Raw genomic sequence first — 13140 nt, 5'->3', positions numbered from 1 at the left:
GGAATCGGTGGATGGAAGGGAAACGGAGGCTCACCTCCACCCTTGCCGGCGACGCTGTACTGATAAACGTGAAGGGTGTACAGCATGTGCGCGTCTCCGTCCTCTCGTTGTCGGCCCGCGACCGCCGCGTCCAAATAGAAGGCGGCACGTTCCGCAGTCGGTGCACGGAGCTCGCTGTGCTGCTGCAGCTGCAGGCTGCCGAACAGTGGGTCGTCCCTCAAGTACACAGCCGGCGATTGCTCGGAATCTGGGAACAAAGAGCCGTCGCAAATCACGTTACACGCGTCCCCTGTTACGCCCGCCGCGAGGCTAGACGATAAATAATAACACGTGTCGCTACAGTTTCTTTTGACACGGAAATGCCGTAATAAATACGCTTTCCCCCGCACCGTTAGCACGGGGAATAGTGCACTTTGTAGAACCGTATTATTCCGTGAGGGGAGGGGGGGCACGAAGACGACTGCTCGCGTTGTAACTCAGACGGGATATCGCGCGCGGGACGCGAGCAAATGCAAAGTTACGTGGAAGCGCAACAGACGCTGCTAGATTATAAAGAGGATATAAGAGATACAGGAATGGCGAGCAACCTTTGGTGCTCGCTGGTGTTATGTCAGGGAAAAATAACGTCGCAGGTGGGTGGGGCACGATGATGCAGGTGGACGGTAGTGAGACGCGTAAATCGGCCCCGCCCGGCCGCGAAGTACCCGCGGACCGTCTCGAGCTGAGTTACGACGCCGATAAAACGTCGAAAGATACGCGCCGCGGAGATATCACGGCGCGTTATCACGGATAACTATCGGTGACTGTCGTGTGCGCGGCTATAGCCACGGGTCTCTGCGCGAATAATCAACGTAATGCGGAACGAAGCTGTAAATAGTGATCAACGTAAAAGCACTGTGTTACTGCCTCGTCGAGAGTCCGTGGGTATATCGCGAGCATCGTCGTACTCCTTCCCGCTATCGCGGGTTTCTTCGAAAATATATCTCGCGAGAGGCCTCATTCGGCGGATGAAAAGTTCCGAGTCGATATCGCCCGGTGATAGACCTCTCGTGAAACGGGCCCCGTGGACCGCGCGAGCATCGGCGATAAATTCGCGACATCCCGGTGGCAGAAAAATTTTATCGCTCTCGCGTTGGAGAAAAAGGATTTCGGGAGTTCGCGTAATAACACGCGCGCGCCATCTGATCAGCTCGTAAAACAGCGGCGTTTTATGTACAGCCTCGCCGGTGACATATTGCCCGCGCGTCTTAAAAGGAGCTTCCGAGGCGAAGCGACGCTGCAGTAGGAAAAATTCCAGAGACAACGATCGTTACCGTACGTCTATCGGTTGTTCGCGTGCGCGTCTATGGGAGAGATCGTAAAATCTTCCTTCCCTCCGATACTCTCGCGGACCGGACACGTTTCGTGATTCCACTCGCTTCGAATTCGCGGATTCGTCGGGCAAATAGGGGAGTAATAGATGCCAGCGATTGCGAGTACGGATCTCGCGAGCAGTCCTCGGTGATACGATGCCTCGATAATCTCCTTGTCGAATGGTCCAATTATCATTTTACTACCTCGCAAACTCGTGCCTGGTATCGTAAAAGGCAAGGGTGGATCATCGGTGCTGCTCGTATCGTTCGCCATGTCTCTTCTCCGTCCCCCTTTTACGACGCCTTCTCGCCGGAAATCGTGTACACTCGAAACGTCGCGAGACGTTATCGAAAAATCAAAATCCGAATACGACAGTGGCCGAACCCATCCCCGAGGAGATGCGAATTTGCGAATTTCGCGAGAGGAGAATACTCGCTTGCGCGGTAAAAGAGCGAAACGAGGCAAGCTAACGAAAGCGGGGGGACGTTACCGCGAGGTGGTGGTATTTTCTCTCGGACGTATTAATGCGGCGGAGGCGTGGCAATATCCATAAAAGGGACAGGAGAAAGTAATATTGTCGGCATCTGCGCCGCGTGACGGTGGTTCGCAACGACGGAAGAGGCAATGGGAAAGGCACGCCGCGTGGTGCAACTCCGTGGAAATAGAACGCCGATCTTCCGCGAGAGAGACTCTCCGGAATATGGACGCGTGCGATGGATACGCTCCGCGATCTCTCGCCACCGCCATCGGACGCCGTCGAACCCCTTCGAACCCCTTCGAACCCCTTCGAGGGGGTCGAGGTTGCGGGATAAATCGTTTTTCGACGCGTTTCGAATACCGCCAGTCCTCGGCCAATCGGCTCCCCCTCGAGGGTGAACCTGTCGAAGGGCAGTGAAAAAAATCTGTTTCCGTCTTTTCGAATGACCGAGACCGACGAGACTGTTTTCCCAAATGCCTCGTACGCTGGGCCAAACGGTTTACCATTCTTGCGGGGAAACGGGGTGCGAGAGGTCGGTATAGGGCGGCGGGCTATTAAAGGGGCTAAAAATAGAGTAAACGGCGAAGCGTTCGAACCGAAGCGTAATGGTGGTTCTCCATGGGGAGTAGGAAACGGGAGAGGACGACGCCTTAAACTTACTATCCCGGCTGTGAGCGGAAAATCAAAGCCAAGCCATAATCATCGGCGGCCACGTCGACCGGAGTATCGGTCGCGAACCGGAAACCGTGGAAGCGGTAACTCGTCGAGAAGATAGATAATAACTAGTAACGCAGCTTTTCCTCTGTGATTTTCTCAGCAACGATCCAGCGACGATCCAGCCGCCATTAGAATTTTCATCCACGCATAACAGCGACCTTTCGCGTCCTTGATTAAACGAGTTACGCGTGCGGTGCTTCCTCCGTGCTGCAAGAAACGGAGCGAAAACGACGTGGAGAGGACGAAGCTTTAAATTTACTCTCCCAGCTGTGCGCGGAAAATCAAAGCCAAACCACGATCTCCCCGGTTATCCAAGTCTTTGTTTTCTTCCATCTTCGAGCAGACGAAATCGATAATCAACGGCGGCCACCATATTGACCGGCGTATCGGCCGAAGCGGTAACTCGTTGTTGAGAGGATCCGTAATAATTCACGATGCAGCTTTTCCCCTGTGATTCGCTCGATGACGATCTAGCGCCATGATCCCAGTGGTCATCGGCATTTTCATCTACTCCTAGCGGCGACCTTTCGCGTCCTGGTGTAAACAGGTTACGCGCGCAGTGCTTCGTTCGTGCTGCAAGAAACGGAGCGAAAAGGACGCGGAGAGGAGGAAGAAAATTAACGAACGCCCAGGATCCCGGCATTAAAGTGGAAACAGTAGCGGGAGACGTGCTTTACGCGGTCGTACGTTCGCCGAAATAAGTGCGCGTCGCGGAGACCACCGGCTCACTGTTTCTCCTCATCCTCTTCGTCCTCCTCGTCTTTCTCAGCGTCTCGCGGGGGCGTGCATCAGCGGCAACAGAGGCGGTGGCGATGGGAAGCAAAGGGCCGCGCGCTGTTTCAGGTAGCGGCGTGAGTAGAAGAGGTCGTGGGTCGCGGAGACTCCGGATAGAGCCGGAGGGAACCACGGGGAAAGCTCGTAATAAGCGACTGCGAATATTCGTCCGTCGCAAAAGTCGGTCCCGTCTTGACTATAACTCGAGGATCCGTAGGGAGACGCGCGCGGCCACGTTTCGCGTATTTTTCCCACTCGGAGAAAAGAAAGGGGAGGAGACGGTCGGAGAAAGTTTTCTATAAATCATTTCTCGCCGTAATAAGCACGGGAATGCTCATTTAGTCGTTAGCGTTATTTATACCGCGCGTATAAATTGCCCGGTACTTTTAATTCGACCAACCCTTCGTTCCATACTCGCGGACTTGTTAGTTCACCCTCCTCGATCGGCAACCTGGACGTGTCGCCGATCGGTCCAAGTGCCAGGTCGACGGGAAAAATCGCACAATCGAATTTCTCGATGAAACACGCGCGCCTCGCTGCCCCCGAGAATTTCTCCCGCGCGAGCATTGCGAACAGAGGCATATCGAATGAAATCTCGCGAAAGGGGGATGCCGGATAATGGAGACGCCGCCGCCTCGCGAGTCTGCAACTTTTCCCTATTCCGTCAATCCACGGAACGGCCATTAGAATTAACTTCGCGTGTTATTCTTTCATAAGGTTTTCCCTCCGCGTTACTATCCGGGGTAGTTTCGTTCGAACCTCGCGATATTTTCCGTCTCTCGTTTCCCGGCTCTCGATCCGCCGCCTCTATTTCGATCTCTACACACCGTGTCCGTCTAATTGCATTTTTCCTTCGCCTTCTATTTCGCCGCGGCTAAATCGCTATCTCCCGATCCACCGATCTACCCCGCCAGGGTAATTATGTTCCGTAACTCGGAAAATCCTTTGGCGCCGTTAAAACCGGGATTTCTCGTAACGAAGAGATCGGCGGACGAGATACGCGCGAGAGAAACGACGCTGCAGCTTCGGAAATCGGGAAAGGTGGAGATGGTGGAGATCCTCCTTGGAAGATTCCGGATCGACGTGCGAGTCTCGTTCGATCCGGAAACGCCCCGCGCTGCGCGTTTACGACGGGAGGAAAAATGATTACCGACGTAAACCAACAATTTACTTTTCGGCCGAGAGCGAGCGAGACCGCGCGTCATTAAACTTTCAAGTGACGAAGCGAGGAAAGCCGTCGTTAACGGAACGATCTTCAGTTTCTGCTGCTCGCACAGCCGAGGGCCGGAGCATGGCCCATTGCGCGCTGCCATTTGCTCGGCAGCCAGCCGGTACGTAAGACGACGATGGTTTTCTTTAATTGCCAACCGCACGGTAGATCCCGCTTCGTATCCCCTCGTAAAAGTTACCGTCTCTCCGCTAAACGATTCGTCCCGGGCACTGCGAGAATGGGAAGCCGGTTTTACGACGAATATAACGTCGGCGATTGATGAATCCTCGAATCCGGTGGGACGCGAAAAATTATAATTACGCGGATAAGAGCGTACGTTGGACGAATCTAATTAGCCGATCGTGCGACGGAACCCGGAATGGAGTGCCAATGAGTGGAAGGAGTAAAGCAACCGATAGTCGTAAACGTGCAGCGTCGCGACGCGTTTCCAAGGGAAATACAGGCGGAGATGTTTTCGACCGCAGCAGATGCACCGTTGGTTACATCCCCGACTCCGTCTATCGATCCCCGTATACTTTCCGCCGTGTATCGAAATGCAAACACGCGGCTTCGAGGTTGTTTAATCGATTGTTTCGGTCAGCAGGCAAACAAATGGATATTAACGAATAATTCGCGGGATCGAGGCGCCGTGCCGGAGTGGAGCCCGATGGGAGCAAGGCATCCCGGAATTCCTCGTGCATTTGCAAATGAAACAAGCTCTCGGCCGTGCGGAACACGTTTCTTTATATTTGCACCGGGGTACAAGGGATGATATGTAACGTTGGCCGTAATCGAATGAAAATTCCCTACGCGATTCCCGAGCGGACGGAGGGAAATAAAAATTCCCGTAGTTCTCCTTTCAAACCCCGATCGATCCGCCGGCTTCCGTTCCAAGCATTCCGCGGAACAAAACGAAAAGGAGAACGCTCCCTACCATATGCGTTTTATACGCGTTACGCTAAAAGCCGCGTGCTCCAGTGACGCTGCAGCTACGACCACCACTGCCGACGCCGTTTCCTCCATTATTCTCTCCGCCCTCGTCCTTATCTTCTCCTTCTTATCCGCTTTACGCGCGAACCAACGGAGAAATATAAAACAATAACCGTGGCGCGAGTCACGACGAAAGTTATTGCGAGCCGGCGTTTCCTCCGCTGCTCGTCTCGCTGCCGCGAGAAACCCGGCTCGAAAAATATCCCGGAAAATATTTTCCTTCCCCGCCGCCATTGAAATGCACGCGACCGCTTAAAAACTCGACGGGGTAGGTACCCCGTTCCCGGCGCGCCTCACCCTCGTCCGCGTTCCATGCCGAGCAAACGTGCCTCTTCCTGCGAGCCTTCCTGCGAACCAGAACGATCGTCGCGGGGGTATTCGAGGATCGAGAGGCAAATAGAAATCCGTCGAAAATGGCGCGGAAGTAAAGGTTGACTAAAGTGGGCCGAGGGTGGAAAGAAACAAAAGTAAATTACCGCAAAGACGGAAGGTATTTCGTGCCTGGTCTTTGGCTCTCGCTCTCTCCGGCTCTTTGCTTCCCGGCACCCGAGAGCCGTCGAAAACTTTAAATAATTACCGAGGCCGGGATTATCGAGTTGCCCGGTAGAAAAGGCGAAGTTGGAGGGTGTGTCGGGCGAGGGAAACGGCGTCGGGACGCTTTCGGTGCGCCAGGCGACGAGGCGGGGACCCGGCCAAGTCGAAAAGAGACAAAGTACGCAGTCGAACGTTTCTGCGGAAACAACTCGGTGTGCGAGTTAATTATTTAATAAGCTGGAAAATTAATTGCGCCGCGTCTTACTCGGTTAACGTCTTTCGGCAAAGCGGAAAGAGTCTCTCCCTCTCTCGTTAAGACCCAGATCCGTGCGCGACTTTCCCGGAAAGACGGCGGGTTTCCGGGCTGAAATCGGCACGAAACTTCTGCCTTGGGAACGCGAGGCGCGCGCGCGCGCGTGTATGCGTGCTGCTTTTCCAACGAACAACGAGCAAAATACTCGGGGAAATTCCGCCTCTCGAAATCCAGCCGGTCTTTCGTCGCGACGCTTTCGAAACCGGGACGAAAGTTAGGCCCCTCGCGAGGACGCTTCCCATCCCTCATCATCTGCGCTCGAGATCCGTTTTTCCGCTCGGGGATGTAAATTAAAGGCGTGTCGCTGAAAGCACGCGAAACGAGCGAAAAAGGATATTGGTACCGGCTGGCAGACGCTTTGGTCTCCGTGCGTGGCGACGTTCGACGCCGCAGTTTAATATGCCACGTTCCAACGCGGCACGCGACTTCTGCGTTAATGTCAGCTGCGAAATTTACAACGATTCTAAACCCTTCGAGATTATGACCCTTTCGCGTTTATCCTCTTTCACGGCACGATCGCGATAACTTCGGTTACATTGTACGCCGTGAATTGTTTCTTAATGCACCGCGTGCTGCCCCCGTGGTCTTTTTAATTTTCAACTTTAGACTCGAACGCACCGTCACCCACGCGGCTTCTCTTAACGATCATTTTCACGAGCGTTTAAGTGGCCGATAACGACTCGATCCTATGAAACGGAGGAAAAAATGACCGTAAAGTATTCCACGTTGATACATTCCCTCGATAAGCGGAGGAATTCCGGGGCCGGGGAATTTGATTCTTCCTTTAGCTAATTATTTCCATCGAGCACGGAACGTCCACGAGAGGACAGAGAGGTGCTCTCTTCTCCCTCGATATCGAGAGTCGAACGAGATCGCGAAACGAGAAGAGTGGTCGTAGAAGGTTAATTTTCAGAGGTCGCCGAGGAAAGCTCGTTCCTCATGCTCCCCGACTTCAGCAGAGTTCCCATAAGTGCACCACGGCAGCAGAGGCTCCACCCTTCGGTTTCTTATTAGTCCTCCGAGTTGTTCCCCGCAATTCTTCCTCGGCCGGGAAACAAAGAGCGAGAACGGGGCGGAAGAGCAGCGAGGAAGGACAGGACAAAGAGAAAACGAGGGAGGGAGGAGGGTGGACGAGAAATAATCTTACCCCTCAATTTTACGGACCACCGAGTGGACGAGGTGGTCCGTGAAGACGGAACCAAATGACGACCAGGACGATTCTCGTCCCGTTCCCTGCATATTACCCGCGGAATCTACGGACGCGAGTGGTCGGGACGAAAGAGAGGAAAAACACAGGGCAAAAACGGGAAGCAACGATTTCGTTCTTGCGGATTTTCGACCGATGACTCTCGGTCGTGTTATTAGGGGCCATTTCTTGCCGGTCCACGGAGTCTGCAGCCGGTCTCGAGCATCGTCTCGCCAGCTAGCGAGCTGCTGTATCGAGCAGATGGAATACGCGATTTTCGGATGTAATTTCCCTCCCAACCGCCGAGTTTTTACTTTATCGTCGAGGCTGCGCGTTTAAAGCGGTACCGAGCTCCCACGATTCCGCCCACGATTTTCTCTTTATCGATGCAATTTACATCCACCACGCTCCCGCTATGGCGAATTCACTCCGCGTCTTGTTCTTCCTGGATCGATAACTTGCCCGAATTTTTAGTACGCCCGCGTTACACCGCTCGTACGAATTTTTACCCCTTTCCGGGAAATAAAGGAATGGAAGAATGGGTCCCACGTTTCGAAGTTCGTATCTCGAAAAATTGGATCACCTACCATAGTTGTATTTGATATCGTAGACTACCGAAAACGGGTTTTATTGTCCTCGGAATATAGGAATTAAATATTTATATGTTCCTCCTTTGATCGAAAGAATATCGGGGTCTGTGGACAGAACGGTTTGAGACGTTGAACTCGGAAACTAATTTAACGCAAGAAAAGAACACTAAAATAACGTAACACTGATTCGACTCTCTCCAACATCGAACGATCTATTTCTACGAGGTGTCTTCCATGTTTCTTCGCTCAGGACTCTTCCTATGTCGTCAAGGGTCCTGTTTTTATGCTCTTCGCAAAGCTCAATGGCGTGCTTTCTCCAATCGCTAATTGGCTGATACGAGTCAGCCCATTTATGATCAGCTCCCATAAAAAGCACGTCACTTTCCGGATTCGCGATTACGATTTCGTTGACCTGCGTTTCACCTCCACGTAGAGATCGCGCAACTTACAATAGCTTTGCTGTCAACAATAGTCTTTCATAACGGTATCTGTCTCGATTTGCTTCTGTTGTAGTAAAATTAAATAGTAAAGTAAATTCTACATCTTAACGATGAGAGGGCGATCCCTTCCTCTGCGTTTTGTCTTTTGTCTCCTGTTTTCTGAAGACGTCCTGTGACCTACGTGGCCCTAAATAGGCCGGTCGGCCGTTCAATAAAAATCTATACAGCTTTTTCCACCGTTTCCACTGATTACTATTCCCTTTGCGTTATAACCTCTTTAACAGCCTCTAGAAAAATGTCACACATAAGTCATCGATCAGTTTCTAATTTGTTTTTGCTAAAATAAGAAATCCCGAATTTCTTTTCCGAAATAGTATCCCACGATATTAATATTAACGCGAGGTTGTAGAAGCGCGCGCGCAAACGAGCAGACAAGGGAAACGACGTTCTGAAAATTAGATCGAATCCAAGCAATCAGTTTATCGACGGGCCAGCAGCGCAGGACAATTCTCTTCGCTGCGCCCTGCACTCGGCACTAATTAATCCAAAACGATTGTACCTGCCCGCATTGTTCCAGGCATCGAATTAATTGCGGCCAACGTTCAACCCTATCGCGCAGAACCCGAGGAAACTTGCAACCCCTTCGCGTTTCGTTATATACGTACAACGAATACGCGTATATAGTTATACAGCAGCGTATAGAGATCCAAGACGATCCTTTTATAGACGTTATAGCGAATCGTCCGTAGGGTGGATCTCTTAAAACCGGTGGAGGGGTGGGCAAGCTCGAGACAAGTGTTTCTTACGACTCAAGTTTCTTCGACACGCCGCGAACACAATGCTATCGCGATCGAGAGCGGCGTCGAAACGAGAAAACTTCGACGCCGGTGCAGAGATTACGTTACAAATGTTGCGCGCAATTTGTAACCGGAACTCCACCCCGCGTCCTGTGGCCACGAGCTTTCTCCGGCTCGGTTCAAACTTGGGTGATTCGGATGACGAATGGACGTGTCCGCGTCCGAATGGATAGATAACTACACGGGTTTCCGATGTTTCTTACCAACTTGCCGGAGAACGATCGCGAAACGTGGTAGGGGTAATCGCTTTTTATCCGACCAACTGCATTTTCTCGTCACCAGCTGGCTATCCGCGCGCCAGCTAGACGACACATTCCCTCCATCCACTTGGTATTTACTCACCGTTGGCATGAGCCGCTAGCAGATCCCTGAGCTGTTGTTGGCCGGTGGTTAATTCCACGCAACTGACCCTCACGCTGAATCTGGCCCCCGTCCTCTGTCGCTGCTCCGATATTCCACGAAACAGCCAGGCGATCGCGCACGGGATCGCTCCTAAGGTGTGACCGGCCTCAGGTGTGCCTAGCATCGTGTGCGACTTGCCTGAAAGGAGACGAAAATTTTCACCTCGTGGTAAAGGAAAAATTCACGTGGATCGTACCCGGGATTCTTCGCCACGGTAATTTAAATCGGTGGAAATCGGCGGAAATGGCGGAAATCCCGTTGGTTCGATTGAACGGAAGCCACGGAACAAACAAGCGGTGCTCGCGATTGATTTCCCTCGCTTTTCGCGACCACGTGTCGCCGCGAAATCGATTCGCACACGGTTACCCTTTGAAAACGCAGCGACGATGGATCGACGGGAAATCTGCCGATCGACGTCGAGCGCAACAATCGCGACGCCTGATTTGTGGTCCCGGTCGGCGACAATTAATTTGTTTACTATTTACCGGAGCGCCATGGGAAACGAGAGGCACGATAAACGCTCGATCATAGTTACGACGCGTAACGAGGCCCGTCAGCGGCGATCTAATTTATACGGCGGATAGATTGGAACCGATTAATTCGGTTACCATTACAAGTCCACGGCTTTCACCGGTGACAGGTGAAACGAATGTAATCGAGAATGGCGCCTGCTTTATGGCCTCAAACGTCGGTCGTTATTTATGGACGAGTCGTTAGAAGGAAATTATTCGAATGCCCGCGTTGAAAGAACGCGTATGGAAAACGGGCATCCGGGACCTGTCTGGCCGGACAATGCCAGTTGCCATTATCGGTAACTGATATCCAACCTTTCCCTCCGAGTTTCCCCGCTTTTCCATCGTGTGTATATATAGAAACCTGCCGAAGTACGCGACACTCCGCTAGAATAAGCATTCTTCGTCCGCTTTCGAGGGCGAAACTTTGGAATTCAAGGCGCCAACTCTGCGGGCCAAGGGACATCGCCGATAGGGAAACGAAAGAGTCTTATTAAAATCATAAAACAATACGGGCGCGGCGGGAGCGCGGAGCCGAAAAAAGCGAAGAAAAGACAGGGGAGAAAGGGGCGGACGAAAGCGAGGGACGAACGGAAGTAGAAACGACGGGAATCGAAAGCGAAAGGCGTAAGGATGGCAGGGGTGGGTTCTCCCGTTGGCTGCCGGCAGCGGCGAAATAATGGGAAAGCACCGGCAGCCGTCGCTGAATCTTAAACGTTATTTAATTGTTTTAACGTAAGACGATGAATTATGTTGTTATTTAATTAGAAACCGGCAGGAAGGGCCAACGTTCCCAGGCATTCTCCTCCGAGTCGACTTTCCGCTCAGATCCCGCAACCCTTAACGCGGATTAACCGTCTCCGTTGTTCCCCGAAACGGGAAACTCCGCGCGCGATTTCGCGTTTCCAGAAATTTCCATGACCCTCCACGAATCTTTCGCGTATCTCTCGACGCTGATTCTCGTCGACGGGTTCGACGACTGGGTCCGTGGAAAGGCGGAAAAATTCTAGAAGAAGCCGGAGAGAAACGGGGAACCGCGACGCGGAAATCTGCAGCGCGACATTCGCGTACGAGCGCTTTAAAGCCGATGCATCTACCGATTGAAATTCCCCTCGAGTTCACCTCCGTCACGCGGGAAAGAGAATCGCGTCTCGTACAGTCGATTACGCGAACAGTCGTCGCGAATCGCAACCCCAGCTCTCTCCGTCTCAGCGTCTTCGCAACCCTGCCTTCGCCTCTGCCTCGCGTTTAAGACCGAGCATGTCAGACGTGGGCTATCGGAATTCTCCTAAAAGAAAACGATATAGACGAAACGGTGGTCTCCATCCGCGAATCGAAGCGATTTCGTTTTGCTCTCGTTCCTCGCGAATTTTCATCGCGATTTTTCACCCCGATTTTTCGCCTAACCGCGGACGATGATCGTCGTTGGAAATGATCGACGAAATTGTTCGCAACGTTTGAAAGCGAATTGGACCTGACCCGCGATAAAAACGTAACGCGAATCATCTTATCCCAGGTATAATTGTCGCGAATCGCAACACCAAGTCTTCGTCTCAGCATCTCCGCAATCCTGCGTTCGCCACTATCTCGCGTTTAACACTAGGTTTACAGACGCTATCTGTATACCTATTTCTAAGGACAACTGTCAAATTAACAGGCAAAGGAAACCACGTGCCTTTTTCTTTTAATGATTGGTTTAATTTAAAAATAGTTATATATTATATTAACAGTCATAATACAAGTTAACTAAATCTGTTACCACCGTATAATTGGAACAATCCTTCCGTCAAATTGACGAGTTCCGTAAATCTAGTGTTAAGACCGAACATGTCAGACATGGGCTATGGGAGTTCTCCTGAAAGAAAACGATATAGACGAAAGGGTGACTTCCATCCGCGAATCGAAGCGATTTCGTTTTGGTCTCGTTCCTCGCGAATTTTCATCCCGATTTTTCATCCCGATTTTTCGCCTAACCACGAACCATGATCGTCGTTGGAAATGATCGACGGAATTGCTCGCATCGTTTGAAAGCGAATTGGGCCTAGCCCATCGTATTCCGAGTATAATTGTCGCGAATCCCAACCCCAGCTCTCTCGGCCTCAGCGTCTTTGCAACCCTGCGTTCGCCACTATGTCGCGTTTAAGACCGAGCATGTCAGTCGTGGGCTATGGGAATTCTCCTAAAAGAAAACGACGTAGACGAAAGGGTGGCTTCCATCCGCGAATCGAAGCGATTTCGTTTCGGTCTCGTTCCTCGCGAATTTTCATCGCGATTTTTCACCCCGATTTTTCGCCTAACCGCGGACGATGATCGTCGTTGGAAATGATCGACGGAATTGCTCGCATCGTTTGAAGGCGAATCGGGCCGTGTCCGCGATAAAAACGCAGCGCGAATCATCGTATCCCGGTATAATTATCGCGAGTATTTGCATGTCAAAGGGGCGAGCGACAGGCTCGCGCGTTCTTCGCCGGCTCTCTTCTCGTTTTGTTGGTTAATCTGCTTTCTCAGTGGTTTCTCGCGGTAAAAGGGTTCGACAGCGTGTACCTTAAGGGCTGCGGCTGATGCGGAGTAATTAGCACCGCGTTACAAAGTACAAAAGGCCGCATTGTCTGGCTGTCATGCAGGGAGCGCGCTGCCTCGTCCTCTCTCCTCCGTCCGCCCCTTACAATTTTCTGTACGACAAATCCCGTTGCTTTCAAAGGGGCCTGCCAGCCGTAGTAGTCGTTTCGTAGTCGTTCCTCTCGCTTTTTTCTTCCTCGCGTGCTCCATTCCTGTCTCGCGATC

General features: G+C 52.0%; 1 protein-coding gene across 1 annotated transcript in view; it reads right to left on the bottom strand.

Moving 5' to 3' along the window:
* Positions 1-13140, bottom strand: part of LOC108547278 (uncharacterized) — a 295432-nt gene that overhangs the window by 4969 nt on the left and 277323 nt on the right. The window contains exons 10-11 of the mRNA XM_017899726.1: positions 9785-9982; positions 35-247 (exon numbers count right to left, since the gene is read on the bottom strand). Of these exons, the coding sequence (XP_017755215.1) occupies positions 35-247; positions 9785-9982 (411 nt within the window). The remainder of the gene's footprint in view (positions 1-34; positions 248-9784; positions 9983-13140) is intronic.

This window comes from Eufriesea mexicana, unplaced genomic scaffold, assembly GCF_001483705.2.
Source record: "Eufriesea mexicana isolate 0111107269 unplaced genomic scaffold, ASM148370v2 scaffold967, whole genome shotgun sequence".
In the NCBI taxonomy this organism is placed as follows: domain Eukaryota; kingdom Metazoa; phylum Arthropoda; class Insecta; order Hymenoptera; family Apidae; genus Eufriesea; species Eufriesea mexicana.
This window is presented reverse-complemented; position numbering and strand designations above follow the sequence as displayed.